The sequence below is a fragment of the Drosophila biarmipes genome, chromosome 2R, assembly GCF_025231255.1.
Source record: "Drosophila biarmipes strain raj3 chromosome 2R, RU_DBia_V1.1, whole genome shotgun sequence".
Taxonomy (NCBI): Eukaryota; Metazoa; Arthropoda; class Insecta; order Diptera; family Drosophilidae; genus Drosophila; species Drosophila biarmipes.
Genome location: NC_066615.1, coordinates 16,509,988 through 16,536,946, shown reverse-complemented (window position 1 = coordinate 16,536,946; position 26,959 = coordinate 16,509,988). Strand labels below are relative to the sequence as shown.

Sequence of the window (26,959 nt, the reverse complement as noted above, 5' to 3'; positions counted from 1 at the left end):
TGCACTCAAAGGACAGACTTTGTGGCGAACGTTTAAAAAGTGCACATTGTTGGATGACAAAGCGGGTAAAAAACTTGCGCTTTCATTCATTAAACCTGGCATTGTTGCTGCTTTGGGTGTTGCTGTTGCTGCTGCTTTTGGTGTTGCTGTTGGTGTAGCCGCGATCTCGAGCTCAGTTGAAAACACGTTACGCGCCTGTGCAGAGCGTTTTTGCGCGGTCCAAACGTTTCCGATCCCATCCAATCCGATCCGATCCAAGGCAGCAGATTCGAAAGTTTTACACCGCGTGCAGCCAGCTACAACAACAATAGCCACAATAATAATTCGTATGTTTCGTTTTGTGCGATCAAGTTTTAAATTTTTATGCAAAGCAAACGACAGACTTTTCGGCTGGGCTGGTCAACAATTTCTATTTTAATTGGCAGCCGCAACAGCAACGGCAGCGCCCAGCAATTTACCATAAGCGAATGGAAAGCTGACAAAAGTGAACAAAGTCACCGACTCTTATTTATTGTGCATAATCAAGCCAATCAATGTGTTTTCTTTCATCCATATTTGCCATTTGTGATTAGCAATTTGCCCCTCGAACACGCAGTGGCCAGTATTTCGGTTCTCTCCGCTCGCAGAAGCGGCGACCCAATTTGTTAACTACCGCCATTATGGCATAATTGCTAAAAATGAATAAGTTCTTAACGAACGGCGTGTGCCAGTTTCGTGCGTGCCTTCCTTTTCGCGCAGTGTACGCAAATTGGCAAGCGCCGTTAATTGGAAATTTTCTTTGTCAAGGTTGCGAATACGAATCCAATCGGAATCCGCCGCTGACTGCGACTCCGGCTCAAGTGCACGTCCGTCTGTGTTGTGTGTCAATTAGCGTGTTATTCAACCGCGCTCGCAAATAGATCATTAAAATAAAGCACTCGGCGGCGTAATTGTAATGATGTGCAAACATCGTCTGGGGAGCTGCCAGTGGAGATGTGCATAGACGTGGAGTTCTGGAATTGGGGAGTTCTGGAGTCCGGTATCCCGGTAATTAGCACATCCATTGGGTTCTGCCAAAACAGGCTTCCTCCGCTAGCCGAAAACAGGTCGACACACAGATACAGCAAAATATGGGGCTTATCAATTAATCATACAAGAATAAATACTTATTTCTTAAAAAAAAGCATTGTGCATTCCTGTCTTAAAGACTCGTGCTGTCATATAATCATCTTAATCTTCATCATTTTTTTTTTAATTTTATTAAAGGTCAACTTATAATTATCACGCCTTAATCTCATCGTTAGATCAATAAGGCAATCACAAATATTTATATAGATACAAGTCGAAAGGATGCTCGCCTTTAAGATCTTCTCCCACTATGATAAAATATTAATTTTGAAAAATTTTACATTCTATTTCATTTTTTATTCTTCGTGAGAAACAAAATAGTATTTTCTCAAGAAGAAAAATATTAACTTATCAGATTTAGCTACTTTCGATTCTAAATAGTAGCTAACATACTACTGTTTTTTATAAGATGTCTTAAGGAGGGTTCCCAAAGGCAGACCGAGGTGAAAAACTCCCGAATCGATGACCTATATGTGCTGTATTTTTTCTCTGTGCCGCGTTACCAGTTTTCCAGGCTTTTGATGACCGCGCGGCATGTATATGGGGCATTCATTCCGTTTCGGGGCCAGGCCACTCCCCGCGGGCACAGGTTAAACAGCTTTTCCCACTCCACTGCCGACGAATCCGCTCTGCCACATCCCGCCGCCACTCCCCCGGGATTTTCACGGCCACCGGGGGAAATCGGTCGCCTTTGCGCGGAAGCCCTCGCATTTTCGAATGGGGCCCCAGCAGAATCGTAGTCGTGCCAAAGGCAAACACACTTTGCTCTCGCTATCAGCAAAATAATCAACCTGCGACAGAAAAACACAACACTAGCTCATAAAATTCGGTGTTGGCCATAGTTATCACAGCCGATATGGCTTCGTGTGTTTGCGTTTTCGGGAACTCTAGTGTTCATGCGAACTTCAAAACGGGAAGCTCAATGTGTGAAAAAGGGTGTTAGTTAAAAACTATAATAACACACAAAAACTAAGTTCAATAAACCTTTTGTTGCTAATTATAAATGCTGAAAATATGCTTTAAAAATTATTATCTTTAATATTTTTCAAAGGTCTACTCACTTTGTCTTGACGCGGTTATTATCTTTATTATTTTATGTCCTTATTGCCATACATGCATAGACATTGTTTATTTTTTAGCATTATGTGAGTTTTTATTTCCGCAAATTTCCGCTATAAATATGTGAGTTATATTTGGTTATTTATGAACTATAAAGATTGCAAAATAAATTATTTGTTATCTGCAGTGACAAACACTATTGCCTAATGGAGACAATTGCCTGAAATTGCCAAAAATTCCACCTGATAAATATTTGACTTTAATGACTTGCTCAAAAACTATATAGATTATAAAATATAGGGTTTTCTCCGTATTGACATACTTTACTGGGTGGACAGTATCTCGAGTAACGATTGTATGAAGATGAGATTACACCTAATATTAATGGTTTCGAACTTTGGCTCGTCTTTGCATAATACTTACTAAGTACGGCACTTGAAAACAGCCTGCTCGGTCGGGTTCCCTAATAACCGATCTATAAATACGCCGTAATTGCAGTGGTCATAAGGCAATGCCGCGATAATCTTAGCCCGTGTCTGTCTAAGGCAATAGTCCCGCTCTGCTGACCCATTGGGCTGAGCAAACAAATGCCAATGCAATGCCAGGCAGTGAGTCAACGACAAGTTGTTCCCATTTGCCGAGCAAATAAACAGATAATCATGATCAGCAGATCATGCGACTGCGGCACGTGTAAACCCCGTTTGTGAGTACCCGTAAATATTTGCGGCAATTACGGGGATTCTCTTCGATTTGGCCCGTCGGAAGTGTCCACTTTGGGCTGCCCAAGGGCTCCACACGCCAGATGGTGCATAATTTGCAAGCAATTAAGTAATGTACACACATCAGCCTTGGCTATACCCATTTTTTCCCGCTTTTCTGGCTTTTCTGGGGGATGTTACGGAGCGCACCTTTCACGCAGGGCGCCTCCAGGGCATTTTTCTGTGGGCCACGGCTATTAAGCGCCAGTGGCCAACAGCTTTGCGGGTCTCTCGTCGGTCGTATCTCGTATCTGGTATTTGGAATTCGTATTTATTTTGCCATGTAGCCAGCCGAGTATATGCGCACGAGCAGAGCGATAGCCGCCGACGAGCGGCGACGATGTGACTCCAGGCGTTCGAACTTCGAAGTTGCTCGTTCAGTTTTCAGTTACGTTTTGGCGTTTTACGGTAACGCAGCGGACAGTTAGCCCCCAATTAAAGGTGTGTGCCAAAAATAATAATATTTGGAGAGCGGAGCAGCCGAACGAAAAGCTGCAAACGTGTAATATCGTCTGAGCTCCTTACGATCGCTCATACGCCGCGTTGGCCGCTGCCAAAAAAGCAGAGAAAAAAGCCGCTTACGCTCCACGTTCGTGACTTTGACATTTGTGGCCGCTAAATTGCCCATCTATAACGAATTGCCGCGCATCCCGAACACGTTCTATCCACACAGAGGCCCTAATCGAGGGGCGAGCTGCCCTGGCTTTCTCGGCGCCTCATAACCATAAGTCCCATGGAGCGCATAAAAATATTTACAACTAATTATGCGGCCAGGCGGCAAAGCACATCCATCGCGGTGCCTTGAACTCGGCGGGCTATGGCTCATGTTTTTCTGCGAGCCCACCGATTTCACTTTCTTTTCGCGCTCTCTAGGGTTAATCACATGATTGGGTAATACTCCAGCACCAGGGCCGGGTCTCCGATCCCAAGTGCAGCCCTATCTCGCGGCGGATTATGCTGGCCCCCGCCTATCAGCCCGATTTTGGCCATGTCTTCGATAAGATTAGCCCGCCGACTTGGCACCCTTTCTGGCTGATATTTATGGGCCCCCCGAGTCGTAGCTCTTGGCCAGGCCAGCCCACACCAGGTTCCCAAGAGATGTAAACAGATTGCAATTGTTGCGCTCGTTTTCGGTTCACACAGTGCCAGTGCTGACCGAGTTAGTCTGCCAGCAACCACAAAGACGCCGCAGGGCCAGGTAAACCGGAGGAAAGGTTCAGGAAGGTGGGAACGGCGGGGAGACTAACTTGATCTGCCGAGTGATAGACGCACCCAGCTCACGCAACTCCCAATCGAATTTCCAGGGCAAACGCTCTTTTATGGCCCGGGCTTTAGTTCGTCTCAATTCACACCCTGAATGCGAAGATGCAAAGAATTCGGGCGAAATGGTTGGAGGAAAGTGGCCATTCCCTTGTATTGTCGGGAATTTTTCAATATCTTGCTCAGTGGATGCTTTCGCTGATAGACGATAAACAAAGATATCTTGTTGTTTTGAAATACTTTCGAAAAAACAACATTTTTGTGGAGCTGAACTTTGAAATAATCTGAGTTATTACTCAACAACTATGAGCTTACTGATTGTGGCTAGCCTTTCCATTGCAAATATATTTTTTTATTATTCAACTAAATTTCCCTCGAAAGAACGCAATCGTTATGAAGAAGAATGCTATAATATTAGGCATTTAAACATGTTTTTTAAATTTTTTTATATTTAAAAAAAAATCAAATTTCACAATTTTTTTTCTGTATTTAAAATATTTCCTGTTTGTTATCTTCAAAAATCTACAGATCAATCATAAAACTCACTTCAGAATACCAATTATAAGGTCATTTTTAAAAGCTAGATGGGTAATCATGCTATATGATATGTGTGTGAGTTCTGACCATAAAAATAGCACTTTATTTTATTAAAGAATCTCAAGTAGTTAGCATGATTATGTATATTTCTATGCATAAATTGAGCACAAACACCTATAGTGTTTCACTCTCGCTCGCCTTATGCAAATTGGTAACGAAAACAGGCGGCAGTGCACTTCAAGCGGCTGTGCACAGCAGCTATTTCAAGGCCAATTGGTCGAACGCGGAGCCGATTGCCGGCTAACCAAGTGGGAAAATAATATACAAACAGCAAACAGAGGGGCGAAAACAAACGCGGCTACTGCCGCGATCTCTGGCCAGAGTTTCATCCCAGTTGTGGCCACTTAGCACTCCTCCCTGGGCCCATAAAACCAGCCAATTGCCCGCTAAGCCAGGCGGCAGAGTTGAAAAACACGAGAAGTATCCGGGGGGCGGCTACAAATTCGTTTTCGCTTCGCCTTTATCAGTGCCAGACATTGTTTAATTGTTTGTCATGGGGCTCCAGCAACAGGTTAAGGGAGTAATTGAAATAAAGCCACATATGACGCACTTTCCTGGGCCAGTTTGCCAGCCGAATGAGGAATAATTAAGTTAGTGTGTCAATCGTAAAATCAGGCAGAGATAATGTCTCCATATGGGCTCATAAAGCCATGAACGGAATATGTTAATGGGCTCAAAACGGGTTTTCTTTCGGTTTATCTAAAGAATAGATCCAAAATGGTACATGAGATACTTCTATCTTCCTAATTGATCTGTTAAAGGCAGAGGCCTTTCGTCGTCTCTGATTAATCAGAAGGTGAAAACAAGCTGACCTCTCCCGGGCCAATCGAACGCGTCTAGAATTACGAGTGCAGTGCCCACAGGTCCATAAATTGCAGCTCTTAATTCAATTACCCCGCGAAGTGCGACGGCGGAAGAGGCTATGCCAATGGAAATGGGCTGGCAATGAAAGCATTCGCATAGCACTTGGTATTCCTATCGGGTTCGATAGCAATTTACGTGCCCTGGTCAACTGATGGTCACATGGCTCTGTCCGATCGATCTGGATCGGAAAACGGATTGCCGTCCGCCGGACAATTAGGTATCTGGCTTTGTAGCGCCACACTCTTTGACCGAGACGGGCCATCGATCTAATTGATATTTAAGCAAGTTTAGCTCTATCAGCAATCGACCGGTATGTGCCTTGGGGCCTGACAATAGACCCAGTGGACGGGGGCTGACCCTGGCGTTCTCGCTGCCACTGCCATTGGCTGGGGTTGCGTAATTACGCATACGCCGTGTTGAACGATTGCAGGCTGTTTGCTTGCGAAAGTGAGTCGGTGTCATAGGCCAGATTGGCATATGATTTATGGGTATGGAGGGGTATGGCTAGTAAATATATTTATTTTTTTAATGGCTATGATAAGACTTTTAAGCAAGTGTCCAGACAGTTCCGTAGCTCTGACTCATTTTATCCCCATTCTTTGAAACCTAATCGTACATTCATGAACTAAAAAGCCAAGTGGCTTACTAGTTCACATTTTTCGCCGTAAATCGTTAAGGGCCCTGCGATAAGATACTGTTCCGCTACTAATCTACAGTCAGTTCCAGCTAATCAAACCAAATTGTTGCAATTAGCTGGCGGTTTTTAGGGTTTTCGTGTTTCTTGTCTTTCCCTCGGGCTCTCTTCTCTTTCACTTTGAGTGCTTGTGGCGCTGGAAATTTGCATTATTGAATGATTTAAATTTTGCCATCTCGAATGTTTCATTAAAGCGCTTTGTCTTCCCTTCTTTTCTTTAACCCACAAAAAGCAGCGACCGTTAGCTTGAACGACGGAAACGGAAAGTAAAAGCCGAGATCGCGAGCAGATTCAAAGGCAGACAGAGATGGCCGAGACAGTCAACAACAAGCCGAGCATACAGATCCGCAGCGGACTGCCCTCGCCGCTGCCGGACAAGAGTCCCTCGCCGGCGGCCAAGCTGCTGATCAGCCACGGCAAGCCCAACTTCACCATCGCCCGGTCGCCCAAGATCGATGAGAACGGAAACGGAAATGGCAACCCCCTGGCCGCCCAGCCCACCGCCAACAACAACTACAACGCCTACAAGAGCGCCACCAGCACGGCGGTGAATCCGCAGAAGTTCATTGTGGGCACCAAGTTCAACGGGGTCTTCAAGCCCTCGAATGCGGCGGCCACCTGGGCCACCAATGGCAACGGCTCCTCGGAGGCGGAGAACGAGGCGGCCAAGGTGGTGCTGCGTCGCCCCAAGCTGGCGGACTCCCCGCCACCCGCCGAGGGCGAGGACGAAAACGTGCCGGAGTTCATCCGCCGCCAGCGACGCATCCAGGAGCGACTGGCCAAGGAGAATGTGCTGGACTTCGAGAGCAGGCGCAGCGGCTACTTCACGCACGTCATGATCTCGCCGGACTCGCCCAATCGCACCTCGTTCGTGGAGACCATGGCCAGTCCGGCCATTGTACCCGCCCTCGAGATTCCCGCCCCCGTGGCCGAGAAGGTGGAGGACGAGGAGGTCAAGCCCAAGGTGGCCGCCGTGGTCACCTCTGCTCCGATCTCGGAGCCGGAACCCATCGTCAGCAACGGTCACACGGAGGAGCCTGTCACCAATGGCCAGGCGCAGAGCTCGGAGGTGGCACCCGAGGAGGTGGCCCAGGCTATTGAGCAGGTCAACCAGGCGGTGGCTGGCGAGGAGGAGGAGCCAGAGGTGGTGGCTCAACCAGAGCCCGTGCCAGTGGCAGCTGAAAGGAAGGTGGAGGAGGAGCCCACTCCTGCCCCCGCTCCAGTGGAAGCAAAGGTGGAGGTGGTGGAGCCTGCTGCTCCTGTGGAAAATGGCCAGAAGGAGGACGTGGCTCCTGCCACCAATGGCGAGAAGGAGGAGGTGTCTGTCGCAGCCACCAATGGCCAGAAGGAGGAGGTGACTGCCCCAGCCACCAATGGCCACCAGGAGGAGGCAGCTCCAGCCACCAATGGCCACAAGGAGGAGGAGCAGGCCATCACCATTTCGCACACCAATGGCCAGAGCAGCGATGGCCCCAGCATACCCACTCCCGATCCCAGCGGCGCCTTGGGAGTGAACTACGAGCCCAAGACCGTGGTCAGCTTCTCCCAGGAGCTGGGCGGCGGTGAGAACCACTATCCCGACACCGTGAAGGTGGTCACCGAGGTGCCCGCCGCCGGCTCCGAGGGAGGAGAGCTCAAGGAGCTGGCCAAGCTGAAGTTCGACATCAAGAGCGACGACCAGAACGAGGTCCAGGTGACGCCCGTTCTGAGGGCGGACTAGGAGATCACCGCCTCTAGGATCAGGAGTAGTGCAATTTGTTTGTTAAACAAGGAACCGTCAACTATATTGTATTGTATTTTGTGTTAGCTGCTAAGTTGATTACGAGAAATGTTGCCAAATTTAATTTTATGCTTCGCGCATCAGTCAGTATCGAGAGAGTGAAGTGGAGAGGAGAGCACCCATCCCGTAGAGCCACCCATGGAGGCCCGGTCCCCGGAGCGCGCTCTTGGGACTTGCTAAACCAAACTACGTTTATTGCAATAGACACCATTTGCTTTATTTAAATAAATTATTATTATTGAGAATGCGACTTTGCACTGCTGTGTGTCCTATGGGTTATAGAATGGCACTTGAGAGGTGTTTTTACTTACTTCCATCTGGAGTACTCTGACTTGCTCCACAAAGATAGCACTGTTTTTGTTTGGTCAGAGGCGAACTATGGGTACGAATGTTGTCTTAGAACTCGAAGGGTCTTAAATGGCGTATTGGGGTCTGCCATCGAGATATCTGCGCTTGATTCATGGGGAATTAGGCTGCGTTCCTTTCAGGTATTTAAAATATGTTTACAATTAGTCGGGGGGGTTCTAGATAAGGCGGGGGAGAGATACCACCGCGAAGAGGGCTGCGACCACGAGTTCGGGGAGTGAGTGGTGCTCTTGAATGAAAACCGAAAGTGTTTGCCGGTGTCTAGCATTGAACCCCGTGCTGTGACCTTCGCTTCGATATGCTCCACTCGCAATCAGTTGCCCTCAGTGATTAATTACTTCGATTCCGCTGGTTTGCCGCAGTCTGTGATCGATTGCGGGACACGAATAATAATAAAATAATAATTGAATGGAGTGGGTGTGGAGTGAATCATATGCTGCGGAGGAAGACGCGCCACCTGTCCTGGCGATCGGGGGTGGGTCAGGTGGTCGGGTAACCATGTCAACCCGCCTGCCTTTCGGGGGTTGCATTGCTGACCAACATCTGGCCTGCTCCTGACCCTCATGGCTAGCCCGGCACATGCGTTTAATCGATACGAATGTGGTGGCGGTTTTCCGCGTTGGCCAAAACAAACTGCAGTTAGTCCGGTTCGAAAACCAGTAGGCTATGGCAGGGCAGTCGCTTCCAAAAACTATCTAGATGAGTGCCTAACCTAAAGCTATTATGGATTTATGTCTTAAGGGCTCGCAGGTAGGTTCCTCAGCTTTATATCGCAACCCCCGTGGATTATCTGGTATTTGGGTCGCAGATAAACCTCGCCACACGACAGAAAACGAAGCCCAAGTACACCAGTCGTTCGCTGACGACCCTCCACAGTCCGTGTCCCCATTTCCGGCCTCGCTCGGCCAACTTCCTCCAGCAGCGCAGTCGCTCCTCGCCCTTCCTGGGCAGACCTCAGTCCGCGGACCCCAAGTTCGGTCGTCGGCTGAGCACCTTTTTCAGCGACAAGGAGCTGAGAAGCAGCAGCAAGGTAAGTGGCAAGCCGCACCCCAAGGCTTTCGCTGTTATAACATCCTCTTTTAGCGGCAGGTGTCCTCCAACGATCTGCTCAAGTCCTTGCTGGAAGAACCCATCAAGCGCAGCTGGCTCTGCCGCAGCACCTGCAACTCCTCCGAGTCGGACTACTCGCTGCAGAAGCGCACCCCCGACAGCAGCGAGGAGGGGGAGCAGTTCCTGGTCACCATGTCAGCTGGTGAAAAGGGCAAATCCTACTCCTCCTACTCCGCAGCCCAGGGGCTCAGCAATGGGGCTCTTCTCCAGCGCACTGCCAAGCCAGATCTTCCGGGCAGAGTGTCCTTCAGCAAGCCCAACATGCACAACGACTTGGACTCCAGTGACTGCGACAATGACAAGCAGGAAGTGAGGTCTAGTATCTCCGCCCCGGGTCCCCTAACTCTTCCCAGTTTCTTGAGCAAAGTGGAGCAGGCCGATCCTGGTCAGAAGAAGTCGGTTCACTTCGGCTCCACTGCCGCCGAAGGAGAGGTTCTGGCGGAGACCTACGAGTACCCCAAGTGTCCATCGGAGAACTGCACTTGCAGTACGCGGTCCTCTTCCACCACAAGCACCAATGAGGCTTCCGCCTCGGAGGTCAAGTGTGCCTGTGATGCACCCAGTTGCAGGTTCGTGGAGGCCTCCCAACTAGTGGAACCCAAGCCCTCGAATCCAACTCCCACTCTTCCCAAGGCTCCCACACCAGAGCTGAATGTCATAAGGGAGTACAAACAGGCGGTGAAAAGCAACTTGGGAACCGAAACCCTCAACAACATTGAGCTGCTGCCCAACTATTTGGACAAGTTCGGTTCTCCCTCAAAGGAGAAGCAGAACAATCTGTCCGAGACCAAGAACGGAGCCACCAGCAGCTTCTCTGCCAACAGTGCCACCGCCTACAGATCAGCTTCCAGCTCCAGAAACTTTGGGGGCGAAAACAATTTCTTGCCAGCCTTGCCGGACGATAGAAGATCCTTTGGGAGCGGCAGCTCCGAGGCCGTGATTAACAACTACCTCAAGGTGGCCTCTACTCCTCCATTCGTGGCCAAGAAGAAGGAGAATGTGAAGCCCGCCAGTGCGGATCCCATTGCCAGGAGCAGCAAGCCCAAGGTGACCAAGTCGGCAGCTAATCCTGCTCCTTTGGGGAAGCTCAAGAAGGCCATCAGTGTGGGCAGCCTGCGCGAGGAGCGAAAGCTCTCCGAGTACAATCTCGACAAGGTGGACAGCTGGATGAGCATCCAGGACCAGAAGCAGTTCGACCACAAGCACAAGGCGGGACTGGAGGATCTGGACGAGGGGCAGGACAACGATACCGCTTCTCAGACGTCTCTTAAGTCGAATGAGGACTCAAGGGACTCCACCTACGATGAGATAGTGTCCGTCATTAAGGAAATCGAAGAGGACAAGAAGAGGGGTGGGTTAAGGGTTGCGGGTTACAAAAATATCACCATTAACCTCCATTTACGTCCAATAGACAACTTCTCCGAGCGTGTTCCCAGTGAATTGAATCTGAAACTGGACTCTCGTTGTGAGACCGCGGAAACAGTGACGCTTAGTGAAGGTGCAGTTCCTGAAAGTGGAGACAAGTACAAGTAAGAAAGGCTCACTGATTTCTCAATCTCAAAAAAGATAGAAGTTCCATTAAATCCCAAATTCTCCAAGACCAAGACAACGTTTCAAAATTCCTTTATCTCCAAAAACAAAATACAGAACTTTTTATTTTCGATTCCGAGAATATTTCTTCTCAATACGTGGAAAAAGAAATTCCTAAATTGGGATCAATTCATTGTAATTTTTCCACATAAATCCTTCTTAACAGGGACATCTTGGCCTATCTGAACAATGTGGAGAGCAGTTGCGACAAGACGCTAATGGAGACACGTCGCTCCATGCCGGATAGCAATCGATCCGAGGTGGAGTTCGTGGTGGAACCCGATGTCACCGATGAGGTGCCCAAGTGGGTTAAGAATCCTAGAACCTCTTTGGATTTTCTATTAATGTTCTTCTTAAATACAGACTTTCTGAGCTGTTGATGCTGCCCAATCACCAGTTGGCCAGAAGGGTGATTGCCCTGAGCCTGCGTGCCAATGAGTTGGCCAATGCCATCCACATGTCCAAGGAGCATGTCTTCCAGTTGCGCGGCGAGAAGCAGAAGAGCCTGCGGGCCGAAAAGTCCACCGCTGCAGCCAAGCTGCGGGATCAGAAGAAACACTACGAGGAGGTGGTGACCCGCCATCAGGGCTTCATCGAGCAGCTGCTCAAGGACAAGGGTTCTCTTTGCGAGAAGGTGGCGGCCCTCACCCGTCGTCTGGAGAGCCAAAACCAGGCCTGGGAGCACCGCCTGGAGACGGAGCTGGCCAGGACCAAGGAGACCACCATGGCGGGTGAAAAGATTCGGCGCGAGCGTTGGGTGCGCGAGAATACCAAGAAGATCAAGGTAAGGGTTCTTAAATAATTTCTGTATGTCTAATGACTGATGTCCCCTTGAAGGAACTCACGGTTAAAGGTTTGGAGGCCGAGATCAACAAGATGAACTGCGACCACCAACGGGAGGTGACCGAACTTAAACGCGCCCACCAGATGCAGCTGCTCGACGCTCTGGAGGAGGCACGCACAAAGCACGAGCAGATCGAGACGGGCATTCGCGAAAGCTGTGCCCAGGATCGGGAGGCTATCATCGAGAAGGAGCGCACTGCCATCCGTGAGCGATTCGAGCGCCAGCTGGAGGAGGAGCAAAGGACGCAGGCGGAGCAGCGTCAGAAACTTACAGAGGAGTTCGCGGCGGAGAGAGAACGTCTCCAGGCGGAACTGCGGCAGCGGGAGAACGATCACCAGGCCAGGAGACAAGATGCTCTAAGGGAACAGGAGCAGGAACTAGAGCAGGCCAAGTTCGAGATGCAGGAGCGGATGGCTAAGCAGGAGGAGAAGTACCAGAACCGCATAAACACCATCGAGCAGCAGTATCAGGCGGACTTTGAGCTGTGGAAGACGGAACACGAGAACAAAGCCAAGCTGGCTCAGGCGGAGAAGGAGAATGCGATCAGGCAGCACTACCGGGCGGAGAGGGATCGCCAGCTGGACGAGCTGGTGGTGCGCATGGAGGCCGATGCACTGCAGCATAGCGAGGAGCACGAGCTGAAGATCAAGTAAGTAAATCCTGCATAACCTCTTCCATTTTAAGAACACCTCTTTTTCTAGTCGTCTCAAGGAGAAGTACGAGAAGGATCTGGTTCTGGCCGAAAGCGTGGAGAAGTCGCTGCGGGAGAAGTACGCGGAGACCCGTGGCAAACTGGCGGAGGCAGATGCCCAGGTGCGAAACAGCCAAGCGGAGGTGAAGCAACTGCAACTGGAGCTCAGTCACAGCAAGAAGATGTGCGGCGACATCATTATGGAGCGGGATAGGCTAAGGGAGAACCTCAACGCGGACATCCAGAGCGAGCTGGGAGTGCTCAACGAGCGCCATAAGCAGGAGATGGATCAGCTTCAAAAGCGGGTGCACCAGACCATCCAGCGGCAGGAGGAGACCATTGAGATCCTTAAGGGGGATAACGATGGCCTACGACAGCAGTGCCTAAAACTTAACGCAGTTATACGACAGCAGCGCAAGGATTACTGCGTCAAATAGATAGGTTATACTTCAAAACTGGGACCATGGATTATGCTAGCTCGAATAACAAATTTAGGGATCTCCATCTGAGGATCCTTTGCAATAATTTAGTCTCTGTAGGTAAAAATAAGTTTTTACAAGAGAGATCTAACCTAGAAACTCTAATAAATAAACAACAGATATAAAACATTTGCTCTATTTTATTCCAGTTTTTAATGTTTCTTAAGTTTAAAACTGTAACGGTTATTTTTTAAACCGCCAATACATCGATAAATGAGACTGTAATAATCGATTTCCTTTTTATATGGTATTTTAGCTGGATATTGCGTTGGTCACACTAAACGCGGTATAAAAACAAATTGTTGCTTTGAATGAATTTGTTAAAATAAACCGCGAAATGGATGTTATGAAGGATGATTTTCGTTATTCCAATATCGGAAACAGCTTTGGTTTTGTTTGCAGGGTAAGTTATTTAATTAAATACTAATCAATATAATTGGCATATTCCTCCTCAGACCATACAAAAGCATTGCGGACTTCAACAAATTGCAACATACGAAAGAGAAGATTTTCGGGAGCTTCTGAAGATTCTCAATGCCAAGGAAAGGGTAATGGATTAAGTGAAAACCCTTTAAACAATCTTAGTTAAAGTTAATATATTTGCAGTTCCTGGCCGCCAGGTTCTTTTGCCAGTTGCAGGCAAACGTCGGAAGTTTCAGGGTGCTCCTTCAGCTGCAAGAACTCCGCATCCTGACTGCCACGCAGTACATCCTCAGGTGGGTATGGAGTTATTAGTTGACGCCCACTGATCAGTTTATTCATTCACAGCAAGAAGAACTCGGACGATCTGCAGGTGGACCTGATCATATTCCTGAACTCCGAGTTCGAGCTCCTTACAAACATCTTCATTGCCGCAGCTTATAGTTAGTCTTTCTGCAATCCTAAAGGTTTCTGTACTTTAATTTGAGTATATATCTTTAGATTCTGAGGCTTCCCTGCGGTTAACCTCCATCCTTACTTCAGCTTTGAGTCATCTGTACTCCGGCCTCGTGAGCAATCCTAAAATAAGCACCTTGGGCTACGTGGAGACTTTATGCAAAGCCTTGCCAAGTGGGTTTTCATCACCACAGGGGTTCTAAAATAATAGTTTCACCCATTCTTTAGATACCGCCCTAACTGTTTGCATTAACATGCATTTGAATACTCTTCTGGAACTCCATCGAGCGGACAATATCAACGAAGCATTTGCCCACTTCAGCGCCTGGATTAATGAGGGTGTGGATGAACTTACTTTTGTAAAGCACCTCTGCGATAAGGTTATATTTCTTTCAAAAGGAGGCTTTACATCTTTATATTTTTCCTCAACTGAATCTTATTCGTAGATGTTTGCTGGACATCAGCAGGAAGTACTCCAATACCTTTTCAAAAAGTCTAATACGGAAACCTTTAGGCAATGGAAGTTCTACCTCATTTTAGTGCAGTCCATAGCCAGTGCGGCCAGTCCAGAAACCACTACATATATCAAAAGTTGGAACCAATTTGTTTTCTTCGAACCACATTCCGCTCATGCATTTTCCTTACACTTGCAGAGCATTTGAAAAACAGACTTTTGCAAACCGCTTCTACTGGCTCTCTGACATCCCTACTTCATTTGCTGCTGACGGCAAGAGCTGCCTCTGCATCAACCATGGATATTCAGACAAACCTCGACAACTACGCCAAGTGGTACAAACAGAACATAGGTGAAATGACTTACATCCTGGGCACGGAAAAGTTTCAGACCGCTTTGCGACTCATGGAGGAATCTTTGGAGTACGAAAAAGAGCTACAGTACTTGGAGGTGATTGAGCAACAAACACTTTTTTGATTAGTTATGTGTATACCTAGGTTATTTTTCATTTAGATTCATGTGTCAATTGCCATTTCCCCTGGAGGACGACTGGTTCAAGCCTACAAAACTAAATGTCGGGCACACCTATCTCAACTTAAATCGGCAGCAAAGAGAAAAGCTTCTAGAGACTAGGTAGAATTAAGAAACCCTTGAATTGAATCTCAGAAATGTCAACTTTCCATAAAAAATTCTTCTTTATGCCTTGCCCTAAGACGCTTTATTTTGTACTATTGTGGTAAACTATAAATTAATAGGCCACAATTTCCTTGTCCTCTGGGCTGATGACACATTGCGACTTTCTTGGACTTATGCTCACTCCGTCGCATTCTTCGGCTCTGCTGCAGATGAATCTTTTCCTTGTGTGGCAGTCGGCCGATAGAAATTTGTAAAAGCCATCATCGTGTTTCACAAAGGCGCATCCCCCGTCGTTCACCAGATTGGAGCTGACTGGGGAGTAATCAGCGGACTTGTTGGAGGATACATATCTGTAGCTGTTTTTCTCGTGTGCATTCAAGCCGAACCAGTAGCTGTGGTCATCGCGTGGCAGTTTGCTTTCCATCTGAATCAGGGTAACTTCGGTGTCCAAATCAGCCAAGCACATGTAATGCTTTTGGCAGGTAATTAGGGCATCGAACCAAGTCGCCTGCAGTAAAGGAAATGCTTAGCAGTAAATCGGTTTTATGGTCTTAAATTACTTACTAGTTGATCGCTAAAATAAAGGCAGATTCCCTTGGCATTAGCTTCCTCTATATGCAGGGGTATCAGTAAAATCGGAAGGCAGTAGAGAATCCTCGAGGCCAGACTCATTGTTTTCAGCTTGCTGTATAAAAATGTACAGAACGGATTTCGAAACAAGCCTATTTCAATAGAGAGCTTATAACGCTATTAAACCATGGTAAAATCCATTATATTGATGTTGACAGTAATGATATTATTTTAAGTTGCTTGGCTTTTCATTTGTTCTATGCCTATTTATAAAATGATATGTTTGTACAAATTTAAACTAATTCAAATCATTTAAAAAAATATTAAATGAAAATGATATAAAATAGTTAAATAATTTTAGAATTGGTTATTGCAGAAATTTGTTTAGAAAAAGTTCGGTTAGAATGTACTTTACATCAATACAAGTTCCACCCCAAATCCGCCCAAAGGCGATTGCTGTGTTTCCCCCATACATCAAAGGTTTTCCGAGGCTTCCAACCATTTTGGGTCGATGTGGCACCACGGGCCAAACGCGTTCCACAAGGCAGAACAACAAGGTGGGTTCTGTGAGTTCAGGTCTCAGCGCTACTTTCGCCTCGACTTTATACGTTTCTGTGCTCTCCACGCAGTCGGACGTTTAAAAATAAACGCGCTCCCCCAAAAATACCCAACTCGCTGTCCAAAAACAGTTCTGAACCGATTCGAATTCCCATCCGATCGAATACAGAATCCGAAAATCAGTTCTCCGACTCCAAGGACCGAGAAAAAGCAAAAGTTTCAAAATGTTCAGCTCGATTTCAGGTAACGAAAACCAGCCGCAGTCGATGTGAAAGTTTCGAAATTAGAAATCTTAGATCTAAGCATACGTATGTATCCGATATATGCAACTATCAAAGTGATGTGTGTGCATACAGTGAGTTGGTTGTGCCTAGCATATGTCAGCCTTGGAAGGAGGGATGGCAGTAAACACTAGTTACATCATCGTCGGCGGAGCCAGGAGTCCGGCAGTTGGAGCAGCTGGCCACCCGGGATTCGGACGCGGGCCTGGGTGGGGTTGGCCGAGCGGGCGTGTTCGATCCGATACGGGTCGCAGTAACAAAAAGTTAATTGTCTGCTACCGCGGCTCCGTTGGCTCGGCTCCGATGATGGTAATGACGACGACGATGTGGATGATACGTAAGCCAATTATGGCGCAGTTATATGTAGCTTCAGATGGACTACAAGTTGCCGTTCTCGCTGGCACATCCCACACCCAAAACGATGATACGTACATATAATTATAGCTGCCTAGAGAGATACACACCATACGTATCTAGGAACGATATATGTGTACCTTGTGTCTTCGAGGGGCTGTGCTCCATGGTGTTTCCTTGGGACGAAATGGAACACTTATGTGCTTTGAAGTGGGTGCAAAAATAGGAGTTCTGTCTTCCCTCCCTGCTTCCGATCTCTGGAATTCTTCGGCATTAGACTCCACTTGAGAACCGCATGGTCAAGCATTGGCACTTGAGATAGGCATCTTTTTTCCACTATACATAGATTATATGTAAATTCTCTATATATGCCTAATAATATTATCTGTTCCCACCCAATGCCAAAACAGATGCATCGAAATGTAAGTAACCCCGAGTGCTGAACTTTCCACGAAATTAGCCTAGTTGATAATGCTGTTCAGTTCTAGAAATTCCTCACCGACAGCGTAGTTCCATTTTTAGTAGCTGCATCTTTTTCTTTTTTTAAACACATTGATCTTGTACAGAATGCCTTGGAATTATCAGCGATTCGCGCCAGACAAAACATTTCTTTTATAAGTTGTGCGGAAGCCGATGAAAATCAATTCTTTGGATTCTTGAGAACAGATTTTACACTCATCTTATGTTGAAAACTATGGATTCTGTAAATAAAATATTTAAAATTAATTTTGAACGAATGAATTTTGAAACATCTAGCAAATTGAACCCAAATACGATTTTATTACTGGATATCGTACTGTTTTGGACATGCCCTTACACCTAAAGGTTTTTAATTTAAATTTCTTGAACTGGTTTTGAGAAGAAGCCATTGAAAGCCATTTGATCATCGTGTTGTTAAAATTCAAATTTATTTGGTGAAAGCTCAAACATTCTTCGATTCCCTAGATGTCTACTGGTCCGCCCGGTTGTTAGGTTTGTTGGTTTAGGCCGCCGGAGCTGGAGTGGTTTCCGGGGCAGCTGCCCCCTCGGCCGCTGAAGCTGCTGTGGCGGCTGTTGTGGCCTCGGCTCCTGGAGCAGGGACCGCTGCAGTGGCTCCTTCCGCCGGAGTGGCAGAGGCGGCTGCATCCGGCGCTGCCGTGGACTCTCCTTCCGCTGGCGTCGTTTCGCCTTCGCCGGCAGTGGATGCCTCCGGAGTCGTCTGACCCTCACTTCCAGCCGTCGTGCCCTCCGCCTCCTTCTCCTTCGAGACCCCGATCTCCGTCGAATTCGAATTATCAGCTGGCCGCGAGTCGCTTTCCACACTGTGTGCCTTTTTCCCTCCTGCCTCCTGCTTCTCCTTTTTGCCCGCGTCGTGGTGGAAGTGATGCAGATGCTCGTGGCTGTGGTGCTGGCCATTGGCATCGCTGCTGTCCGCCGTTGGAACGGCGCACTTGCCCTGGTTCTGCTCGCAGACGAAGAACTTCTTCTCCTGGCAGTTCACGTCCAGCACGACGGTGCGATTGGGCCGGATCCTGATCTCCAGGCAGTCGTCCATGTTGGAGCGGTGCGTGGCCTCCACCATGCCGTGCTCGCCCATGTAGCGCACCAGCTTCCCGCTGCTGATGTACTGGAAGCGACCCTCCGACTGCAGGTCGTTGCCGCCGAACCAGTAGTCGTCCATGCCCACCTGCACCGTCACGTAGTGGACCACCGCGTTGAAGTCCTCCTGCGAGGACACGTCCGCCAGGTTGAGGCCCTTGCGCAGGCAGTTGTTCTGGGCCCCGAACCAGTTAAGCTGCCAAGAGATTAGCCACACTTCTGTCGTTAAGTGACTTGAATCTTGATCAAGGTATCTAGTATATTCACTCAAAGATGGGTTCCCAAGGCACATACCTTACCCCCAATCATTGTCTCACCTTCTTGTGGGCCACGTAGTAGCACTTCCCGTTCAGCTCCTTCAGAAAGGGCTTGCCGCAGGGTCCCTTGTCCTTGGCCTTCTTGGCCTGCTTTTTCCCCCCACCGGAATGGACCGCTATCAAGGTCAGTAGCACAATTGGTAGGATCCTCATGGCTGCCAGCAAAACGGAGGCACCTGTCCAGCCAAACTGTACACATGCGTGCCGCCCCCTGTTCTATATATACCCTTCCGAGGGCGTGACATCTGCATTAGCGAGGAGTGACCAATTTCCACTTGCAAACACATTGGTTTCGGGAAGGGCATCGAATGGGTCAATTTTAATTGATGATGGTGGCAATCAAGGGCTGGTGGGTCAGTTGGTAACTGCTCACTCTACAGCAGTATCGAAACTATACTGGTACTCGTCAGACGTCCATCTCGGACGCAGATCTTGAGTTCTGTGTTAACAGAATTGGAAATTGGTTGAATAATTCAATCTTTTGAGCCCCTATTGCTTTCTGACTTACTTTTAATTTAAAAAATGAACTGTTTTGTGACCTCTTTGTGTCTTTCCTAATCTTTAAATTAATTTGTAAAATATGTTAATTATTTAAAAAAAACATGTTTGCGGTAATCTCAAAGATTCTACAGCTGACTTTATTTTAACAACTCATCTGATATTGAAATTCTTGTGAGGAACTGTTTCATAATTTTTTATGCTTTTCAAATATTTAAAACCATTTTTAGCTCATATTTCTAAAAACTCAAGGGAACCTCTAAAATAAAGCGTCTAAGGCTCAACATTACTTTATGATCTTATATGCAGATATCCTATATGTAACAATGCCTTTGAGCCCTTGTCATATGACTATAAGCAATTATGAATAGCTAAAAAATTTAAGTCCATTAAAGAATTTAAAGGGTATAGTTTTCATAAAATATTTCCAAAGAGTTTTTATTATTTGCTATCGTTTATTTGTAATCGAAAAGGAATGCGGGATTCGGCTGGGCAATATGTTGCATCTCAGGCTGCAGGAGGAGCTGGAGTTTCGGCGGCGGCTGCTGCGGTGGTTTCTGCTCCTGCGGCCGTAGTGGCTCCTTCGGCGCCAGCAGCTGCTCCGGCTGCTGCCGTGGTTTCTCCGCCGGCTGCTCCAGCTGCTGCCCCAGCGGCGGTGGTTTCCGATCCACCGGCGGCGGCAGTTGCTTCCGATCCGCCTGTTGCACCAGTGGTCGTTTCTCCCTCGTGACCAGGGGTTTCCGTTTCCAGTACGTCCGGCACATCCACTGCTCCGGCGGCAGCCTCCGAGTCCGGCTCCTCCCTCTCGGTGGACCCACTCTCGATGGGCGGCTGGCGCTCGTGGTTCTCCTCCTCCACCTCGCCATCCGCACTCTCGCCGATGTCGTGGTGGAAGTGATGCAGATGCTCGTGGCTGTGGTGCTTGGGCTTCTTGCCCCCGTCCGCATCCTGGCAGTAGCGCTCCGAGCAGATGAAGTACTGCCGCTCCTGGCAGTTGTCCGCCGACACCATGGTGATCTGGGAGCGGATGCGCACCTCCAGGCAGTCGTCGCACTCGGAGTGCTCCATGGGCAGCACGTTGCTGAAGTTGCTGTAGTAGCGCACCAGCCGCCCGTTGCTGATGTACTGGAAGCGACCCTCGTGGTAGAGGTCGTTGCCCCCGAACCAGAAGTCCTCCGTGTTACCCAGCCCACTCAGGAACCCCACGGCCCCATCGAAGTCCCTTTGGTTGCTCAAGTCCGCCAGGGTGAGGCCCTTGCGCAGGCAGTTGTTGAGGGCGCCAAACCAGTTCATCTGGGGATATTATTGGACAAGTTTGAATACCTCTGGATCACCCATCCCAATGCCTCCCCTTCACCTTTTTCACCGAGAAGTAGTAGCACTTGCCGTTGATCCTGCGCAGATAGCGACGCGGACAGGGGGTTTCTGAGCCCAGGACCTCGCCGCGCGGCAGGACGCTCAGCAGGGCCACGAGTGCGGTTAGTAGATGCTTCATTTCGCTCGCTTCCGCCGGTGCACAGTGGCCGGGTTCGAATCGCCTCCTGTACTTATATCCTCCGCTGCCAAGCAGTGGCTCCAATCGATTCGGAACCCATCGCCGGCGGAGCGGCATCCCTAACGTCTGGCTAATTCAATTACAAGTTCAGGTCTCAGGAATGCCTGCGCCAATGTCGCGGGCTAATTTGTTCACCCGCAAGTGGGTCAGGTTTAGGGTCATTCAGTTTAATTGACTATTAGATACACTTGAAGAAAACGGGGGGCAGATAGTGACGGGGGCGGGAACCTCAAGTGAGGTTAACCCACTAAGTACCCTAGCTGAAATTTGCTAGGAATGTAATAATATTCTGTGATTACTATATATTTTAAATGTATTGCCTTAAAAGGTATAGAGAATCAATCATTGTTAGCAATGTTGTTTTATATCAGAAATATTAAGAATACTTGTTTATAAAAGTTTTTCTTTGCCTCTATATTTGAAAAATATTTTTTATTCGGTGATCATGATTAACACAAATAATTAATGAGTCTTAGAGGTCAATTTTAAGTTATATTTAATTTTAAAAGCTTTGATAATTATAGTATAAAATCCAATTGGTTGTTTTCAACCTGCAGGAAAGATTAAGAATTCCGAACTCATCGCTAAAAAGTAAAAGTTTTACGGCTTAGCCAAATTATCTTCTTGAATTTACTTAGTATTATTAGTGATGATTCATTGCAATGTCTAATATGATTGTTGTTCTTAAAAATAAATGTAAATGTTAAATGCCCTCAAAGGAGTTGCAGTAATCCCCTGCCACCCAAAACCCCAAGTCAGTCTCTGCGATTCGATCAGATCCAGTGACTTCATGGTCATTAGCATAACCCGCCGGAGGGCACTGGTGTCTGACCTGCCCTCGCTCTTTCCGATTATTGATTTACCTGGCGGGGCCATGACATCAGCTATTGGCTTGTCCCGGGGCCAGGACACGAATCCTTTGCCTGCCGCTGGCCTCTTGGCCTGTTGCCAGCTGACTCAGACGACCTTCGCACGGATGACGATTGTGCCGCGGGGCAGAGCCACTGGCGGGGTGTGAGAGGGCCTTGCCACCACTTTCTGCCACGCGCTGCCTCGGAGTACGAGTACATGTATCGTATCTCGACGGAGCATTTGTATCCCACATGACATCATCAGCAACAACAGCCGCGCAGTAGCCCCATCGATTCATCACGGAGTGTAGTCGCAGCTCTTTTTAGGCATCCCAGAACTGGTGTGGAACGCGAGTCGGCAGACCTCAAATCGCAGTTACTCATAGATATTCGCTGCGGCGATTCTCTGGCGGCAGAACTGGGTTCCCGTGTACCCAGCCTACAGGTTTTTCTCTATTCATCGAAATAAAAGCAGAAATAAAACCGAAACGGCTGAGAGTCGCAGAGGCTGTGAGAGTCCGGGCTCTGGGATTATTGTGTTACCTTCTGGCCATGCTTCTAGCCGGTTTTCCAGTGCTGACCACAAGCTGCCGCAGTCTCGAGCAAGAGGGCTAAGAACAAAATGCGTCGTATTACGCAAATGCCTTAGGAATTCCACGAGTGTAAGCCATAAAGTTATGCCCTGGGGTTTGGCATAGGAATACTAAACACTAAATATTATACAAATGGTGCTTGCCTTATTCACCGGGCCACCTTTTTAGTAACTTTTCATTTGATTTTAATTTCTCTATTTCAACACGCTATTTGTGTGTGTTTTAAGTATAGTATAAAACGATTTTAGTTTCGAAAAACAGCACTCAGAAAATACTATGTATGCATGATCCCCCTATACATCAACCTGTGATTGTACCATGTAGAATGCACGATTTTAACTTCTTAAGCAAGTTCATTGCCACATACATGCCGTAGCTATTCGATTCTGAAATATGGACATTCCTTAGCTAGTGCAAGTTATTTTAGCACCTCAACCGAACCCGAACATTCCGCAATCCCAAGTAGAACCATTGTTTTCGCACAATTTCCAGTGGATCATCAGAGTGCGGAATGTAATTGGCCGAAACTAAATTATTTGGAAACGAGCCGAGTGGCGGGGCCATTAAAGTATCTCCCCCGAGAGGGCGGCATTAGGATAAACACATTCCCGATCGCAATCAGAAAGCGTGAAGAAAGGCCCCAAACTGAGGCAATTTCACTTAGCGGTTGCCCGATTATGACATCACATTCGCCGAATACTTCAAAAAGTAGCTTTGTGTTTGCCTCATTTGCATATGTTATATGTACCTCATATACCCCGTATATGTTTCTAAACAAAGAGAACGAAATTCCTCGGGCAGTTCCGAATGTTTCCGTTTCTAAGACCGATTCGCAATGTTTATTTTGAGTGACCGAACACGTCACTCCCAGTGAATGCACATTCGAGGGACAGCAGAAAGCCGCCGCTCGTTAATTTCTATTAAATTGCGAAGATTATTCCGAGGGGCTAGAGTGCCTTAAAATGCGAAGCTGACGACATGGGGCTGGCGATCACGATTTTAGCAGCCCCTAGTTGCGCAGTTTCTATAAAAAAACTGTCCCCCGCCTAATCGATTCGGCTTGGGTCATGTAAATAGTTCATGCTCCAGCTGCTTTGTTTATGTTTCGGCAATTACCTGTCTGGAATTTGGAATCTCAAATCTCGCCTCTGATCGGCTGCCAATCGAGCTGATTGCAATCGGGCTATAAATTATGATTAGCGCCAGTCCAGAGCTTAGTTAGCGTCCAGAGAGCCAGTCAGCATGTTTCCCAGTCGCCAGAACCCAAGTACTAGTCCTAGTGACCGACATCCAGGAGCCCACAATCTAATCCTCCGATTCGTCCCCAGCCTCGTTGAAGAACTTCGGCGACAAGACCGCCAACCTGTTCAGCAAGAAGAAGGACGAGGCCGAGAAGCTGGCCAGCGAGAAGGCCACCGAGGCCCAGAAGCTAGCCGAGGAGCAGGCCAAGAAGGTGGGCCAGTCGGTGCAGCAGACCAAGGGCGAGGCGGAGCAGCTGGCCGCCAGCACGGGTGAGTACCAAGGGTCCTTACAAAATAGTAGGAGAACTCAACATCAAAATTCCAAAAGTTTTTATATAGTAGAGTAATATTTTTTATTTAACAGAACTTTAAAATCTAAAGAAAACGTATCGTTATGCAATCCATAAAAATAGTTTCATTCTTAAACAAATAGTAGTATAGTACTTAATAGTAATATTGACCATTGTATCAAAGGTTATTTTGTGTATACTCTCTGGAAATTCTAAAAAAGCTTTTTAGAACTTTTTTTCATATAATTAATTTATATAATTTTAAATTATATTGAACACTTCGGTTTCTTTGACAAACCTATTTATATGAAAACGCACACAAATTTAAGTTCATAAAACAGAATAGCAGAGCACAATTAATGGGTTCTTTCAAAGAGGCAGTGACGCATTTCGTATTTCCAAAAAAATTTATTGCGTTTTTAAAAACATATTTTATAAATATTGAAAATAGTTTTATAGTGATGAGAAACATTTTAAAGAACAAGCTAGGATATAGGAATACGAAGAAAGTATATCTAAAGGAAACGTAAACCTTAGGTTTGAGCAGATGAACAGGTGAAGGTTGAACTATTTAAGCACACGACAATAGTTAGTAAAAATTCTCACATTTGATTAAAACAATCGAATTTGTAGGGCCATATCTAGGAGTTCTTCGCAAGAATTACCCAGACATTAACCCTACCCCTCTTGCAGCCAAGGAAGCCGCTGCTCTGGCCACCGCGGAGGCCCAGAAGGCCGGCCAGGCGATCGACCAGGGCGTGAACCGTGCCGCCGGAGCCGTCAACCAGGGCAAGCAGGCGGTGGACAACACGGTGGCGCAGGCGCAAGCCGTGGCCCAGAACTCCAAGCAGGTGGCGGCTAACGTGGCCGAGGCCTCGCAGCGGGCAGCCGCCACGGCGGTGGACCAGACCAAGAAGGCGGCCAACGACGCCATCAACAAGAGCGTGAAGGCCGCCGAGACGGTGGCGGACCAGAAGCTCAAGCAGGCGGAGGGCGCCATCGACGGGGCCCTGAAGCAGACCAGCCAGGCGGTGGACCAGAAGCTGCAGGAGGCCAACCAGTACGTCGACCAGAAGCGCCAATCCGTCGAGAGGAGCGTGCAGGATGCCGCCGGACAGGCCCAGGAGTCGGCCGGACAGCAGGCCAACGCCCTGCTGGGCAAGCTCCATCTTGGCCAGAAGTAGAGGGCGGCGTCTAATAATATCTCGATGTGAAAATGCTTTAGAAACAAAAACAGAAGGGAATTTGCTTCAATGTAACGAGTGCCAGTAATGTGATTGCTAAATCCTCAACTGAATATACACGTACACAACATATATTTTTCGAGTACCGCGCGGGAGGATTATCTTGTAGTAATATGCAGCCGCTGCTTTCGATGTGAGCAACTCAGCACATCTCTGTCCGTACAAAGTGTAATTAACCCATTCGTTCTGCTCCGGCGACTTTTGTTATTTTGAGGCATTTGATATTTTATATACAGCGACATTGAGTATGCTTTTAATATACGTATATTCTGTTTATGTAAAGATGTATGATTAAGTACTTTTAACTATTGCACAATACATTGCAAATGTGTTTTTAATATATTGGACTCGAATGAGATGTGTGCATTTTTTACTGGTGGATCTCTTTGGGGTTAAGTGGGGCTTACAAGTGCTTAGGGACAGTTTTATTTTTTACAATTGCAAATGCCTTAATTTGCTGTGTTTATTGTTCGTTATTTTAAATTTGGCGCCAAGAGTGACGGAAGTTACTTACATGGCCACACTAATATTACTTACTTCTACATATTTCACTAGCGGCATCTATATGTGAAGTTTGTATATTGAATGGTTTGAAACCATGATAAGTTATCTCACGGAAGAGGAAGAGTAAATGGCGCCATAATTCAAAAATTCAAATAAAAATATTAATAATTTTATTTAGCTTTCTATAATTAATGGATCAGTAGAATCTTTAAAAGGGCAATGTGTAACTATATTTCCCAAATATAAAGAATTGTTTGTTTGCTCAACTGGATTTCTAAACTTCAAGCATTTTTATAAGTTTTTTGTTTTTTGTATTCAATTTACTGTGGAAACCCTTTTTTGTTTGAGCCCTTGCAGCTATTTATATTTTTATCTTACTTGCTTAAAAAATTTTGTATAATTATCAAATTAATTTTTCTTTAATAATCAAATTTGTATTTCCCTTATTTTTCTTTTATTAGAGGACCTGTTACAATCTTTCAGTTATTTATATTTTTAACCTATTTATTTAGCCATTTCTGTATACTTGTTAAACTAAAAATTGTTACAAAAATAATTTTGTTTAAGCCTTTCAGTTATTCATTTTTATAAATTATTTATACAATCAATTCTGTATAATTGTGAAAGAAATTTCCCTCAGTTAATCAAATTTGTTGGCAGCTTTGAGCGGAATATACAGGTATTTTGTTATTTGATTTGGCATTGGCTTTCTCTTTATTTTCCCTTATTAGACAACCTTTTCCGCAGGTGAACTTTCGCACAAAGGTGGACCAGTTCCATGGACTCGCATGGCTGGGATCCATACAAATTGACCGAAACAAGCTGGAATTGGCTAATAGAGGAGCTGCCATTTGTGTCCTCCGATATGTCGGCGAACTTTTCGCCGAGCACAAGCCAAAAGTTGTGTTAGCTTTTAATTATGGGAAAACTTTGTTGTGGCTAACAAGTGGTCCTGGCGCATTGCAACGTCAATGGGACGCACTACCTCAAAGGACCAAAGGACGAGCGGAATGTGTGCAGAGTATTGGCAGCAGCAAAGTGCTGACATAAATTCAGGTGGCAGCGATTTTTAATTTCAGATAAACCCGCCTGCTGACTGGAGAAGCGAATGATAAATGCATTTTCATTTTCATTTCCACTTGCAGTAAGTGCGAGTGGGCGCGAGGCGCCAAATTCAAATTTATGCCAGCCACGGAAAAGTCGCGCCAATTAGGTTGGCCCGAGCGGGTTGCTTTAAATTTAAGCGATACCAGCGGCGCGATTAATTACAATAACTGTTTATCAACACGTATTAATCATGGTTTAACATGCGCCAAGCTCGTGTTGACCCAAGCAAAATGGCGTGCAGCGGGGTTCCGGT

General features: G+C 46.9%; 7 protein-coding genes across 13 annotated transcripts; 4 read left to right on the top strand and 3 right to left on the bottom strand.

Moving 5' to 3' along the window:
* Positions 1 to 45: 45 nt before the first annotated feature.
* Positions 46 to 8,364, top strand: LOC108036600 (E3 ubiquitin-protein ligase RNF12-B). 5 transcript variants are annotated; one of them, XM_050887626.1, is made up of 2 exons: positions 46 to 65; positions 6,575 to 8,364. In XM_050887626.1, exon 2 carries the CDS (start codon positions 6,647 to 6,649, stop codon positions 8,057 to 8,059), a length of 1,413 nt encoding a protein of 470 aa, XP_050743583.1. In that variant the 5' UTR covers positions 46 to 65; positions 6,575 to 6,646; the 3' UTR covers positions 8,060 to 8,364. The 5 variants fall into 5 exon arrangements, with proteins under 5 accessions (XP_050743583.1, XP_043947952.1, XP_050743582.1 ...); XM_044092017.2 differs by lacking the exon at positions 46 to 65 and adding an exon at positions 187 to 326; XM_050887625.1 differs by lacking the exon at positions 46 to 65 and adding an exon at positions 187 to 326 and having other exon boundaries at positions 6,572 to 8,364.
* A 780-nt stretch (positions 8,365 to 9,144) lies between these two features.
* LOC108036675 (centrosomal protein of 131 kDa) lies at positions 9,145 to 13,328 on the top strand. 2 transcript variants are annotated; one of them, XM_050887875.1, is made up of 8 exons: positions 9,145 to 9,235; positions 9,294 to 9,515; positions 9,575 to 10,946; positions 11,007 to 11,124; positions 11,352 to 11,489; positions 11,549 to 11,969; positions 12,023 to 12,678; positions 12,731 to 13,328. In XM_050887875.1, the coding sequence occupies exons 1-8, from the start codon at positions 9,209 to 9,211 to the stop codon at positions 13,155 to 13,157; spliced, it is 3,381 nt and encodes a 1,126-aa protein (XP_050743832.1). In that variant the 5' UTR covers positions 9,145 to 9,208; the 3' UTR covers positions 13,158 to 13,328. The 2 variants fall into 2 exon arrangements, with proteins under 2 accessions (XP_050743832.1, XP_016968446.1); XM_017112957.3 differs by having other exon boundaries at positions 9,569 to 10,946.
* Positions 13,329 to 13,460: 132 nt separating this feature from the next.
* Positions 13,461 to 15,241, top strand: LOC108036256 (uncharacterized). The gene is made up of 9 exons (XM_017112266.2): positions 13,461 to 13,602; positions 13,655 to 13,747; positions 13,806 to 13,915; positions 13,968 to 14,062; positions 14,121 to 14,249; positions 14,304 to 14,455; positions 14,522 to 14,666; positions 14,729 to 14,979; positions 15,043 to 15,241. The coding sequence occupies exons 1-9, from the start codon at positions 13,537 to 13,539 to the stop codon at positions 15,160 to 15,162; spliced, it is 1,161 nt and encodes a 386-aa protein (XP_016967755.1). The 5' UTR covers positions 13,461 to 13,536; the 3' UTR covers positions 15,163 to 15,241.
* On the bottom strand, positions 15,201 to 15,877 carry LOC108036257 (P-selectin). The gene is made up of 2 exons (XM_017112268.3): positions 15,730 to 15,877; positions 15,201 to 15,673 (listed from the first exon to the last, which is right to left on the bottom strand). Exons 1-2 carry the CDS (start codon positions 15,835 to 15,837, stop codon positions 15,278 to 15,280), a joined length of 504 nt encoding a protein of 167 aa, XP_016967757.1. The 5' UTR covers positions 15,838 to 15,877; the 3' UTR covers positions 15,201 to 15,277.
* Positions 15,878 to 16,339: 462 nt separating this feature from the next.
* Positions 16,340 to 25,167, top strand: LOC108036459 (uncharacterized). Of its 2 annotated transcripts, none has more exons than XM_017112627.3 (3): positions 16,340 to 16,536; positions 23,649 to 23,831; positions 24,545 to 25,167. In XM_017112627.3, the coding sequence occupies exons 1-3, from the start codon at positions 16,518 to 16,520 to the stop codon at positions 25,033 to 25,035; spliced, it is 693 nt and encodes a 230-aa protein (XP_016968116.1). In that variant the 5' UTR covers positions 16,340 to 16,517; the 3' UTR covers positions 25,036 to 25,167. The 2 variants fall into 2 exon arrangements, with proteins under 2 accessions (XP_016968116.1, XP_016968115.1); XM_017112626.3 differs by lacking the exon at positions 16,340 to 16,536 and adding an exon at positions 23,475 to 23,587.
* LOC108036458 (uncharacterized) lies at positions 17,911 to 19,186 on the bottom strand. Its single transcript, XM_017112624.3, has 2 exons — positions 18,824 to 19,186; positions 17,911 to 18,702 (listed from the first exon to the last, which is right to left on the bottom strand). The coding sequence occupies exons 1-2, from the start codon at positions 18,974 to 18,976 to the stop codon at positions 17,911 to 17,913; spliced, it is 945 nt and encodes a 314-aa protein (XP_016968113.1). The 5' UTR covers positions 18,977 to 19,186.
* Positions 19,829 to 20,831, bottom strand: LOC108036457 (uncharacterized). The gene is made up of 2 exons (XM_017112621.3): positions 20,679 to 20,831; positions 19,829 to 20,614 (listed from the first exon to the last, which is right to left on the bottom strand). The coding sequence occupies exons 1-2, from the start codon at positions 20,814 to 20,816 to the stop codon at positions 19,829 to 19,831; spliced, it is 924 nt and encodes a 307-aa protein (XP_016968110.2). The 5' UTR covers positions 20,817 to 20,831.
* Positions 25,168 to 26,959: the final 1,792 nt, after the last annotated feature.

What these genes read in the sequence shown, in the direction of transcription:
- LOC108036600 (XM_050887626.1), top strand. Translation starts at nt 6,647, where the DNA reads ATGGCCGAGACAGTCAACAACAAGCCGAGCATACAGATCCGCAGCGGA.
- LOC108036675 (XM_017112957.3), top strand. Translation starts at nt 9,209, where the DNA reads ATGGATTTATGTCTTAAGGGCTCGCAG. An exon ending in TATGTCTTAAGGGCTCGCAG is followed by an intron (nt 9,236 to 9,293) that starts GTAGGTTCCTCA and finishes TTTGGGTCGCAG; the next exon opens with ATAAACCTCGCCACACGACA. An exon ending in AGCTGAGAAGCAGCAGCAAG is followed by an intron (nt 9,516 to 9,568) that starts GTAAGTGGCAAG and finishes ATCCTCTTTTAG; the next exon opens with CGGCAGGTGTCCTCCAACGA.
- LOC108036256 (XM_017112266.2), top strand. Translation starts at nt 13,537, where the DNA reads ATGGATGTTATGAAGGATGATTTTCGTTATTCCAATATCGGAAACAGC. An exon ending in GCTTTGGTTTTGTTTGCAGG is followed by an intron (nt 13,603 to 13,654) that starts GTAAGTTATTTA and finishes ATTCCTCCTCAG; the next exon opens with ACCATACAAAAGCATTGCGG. An exon ending in TTTATGCAAAGCCTTGCCAA is followed by an intron (nt 14,250 to 14,303) that starts GTGGGTTTTCAT and finishes CCCATTCTTTAG; the next exon opens with ATACCGCCCTAACTGTTTGC.
- LOC108036257 (XM_017112268.3), bottom strand. Translation starts at nt 15,837, where the DNA reads ATGAGTCTGGCCTCGAGGATTCTCTACTGCCTTCCGATTTTACTGATA. An exon ending in TTTATTTTAGCGATCAACTA is followed by an intron (nt 15,674 to 15,729) that starts GTAAGTAATTTA and finishes CCTTTACTGCAG; the next exon opens with GCGACTTGGTTCGATGCCCT.
- LOC108036458 (XM_017112624.3), bottom strand. Translation starts at nt 18,976, where the DNA reads ATGAGGATCCTACCAATTGTGCTACTGACCTTGATAGCGGTCCATTCC. An exon ending in ACTACGTGGCCCACAAGAAG is followed by an intron (nt 18,703 to 18,823) that starts GTGAGACAATGA and finishes ATCTCTTGGCAG; the next exon opens with CTTAACTGGTTCGGGGCCCA.
- LOC108036457 (XM_017112621.3), bottom strand. Translation starts at nt 20,816, where the DNA reads ATGAAGCATCTACTAACCGCACTCGTGGCCCTGCTGAGCGTCCTGCCG. An exon ending in ACTACTTCTCGGTGAAAAAG is followed by an intron (nt 20,615 to 20,678) that starts GTGAAGGGGAGG and finishes TAATATCCCCAG; the next exon opens with ATGAACTGGTTTGGCGCCCT.
- LOC108036459 (XM_017112626.3), top strand. Translation starts at nt 23,563, where the DNA reads ATGTTTCCCAGTCGCCAGAACCCAA. An exon ending in TCCCAGTCGCCAGAACCCAA is followed by an intron (nt 23,588 to 23,648) that starts GTACTAGTCCTA and finishes ATTCGTCCCCAG; the next exon opens with CCTCGTTGAAGAACTTCGGC. An exon ending in GCAGCTGGCCGCCAGCACGG is followed by an intron (nt 23,832 to 24,544) that starts GTGAGTACCAAG and finishes CCCCTCTTGCAG; the next exon opens with CCAAGGAAGCCGCTGCTCTG.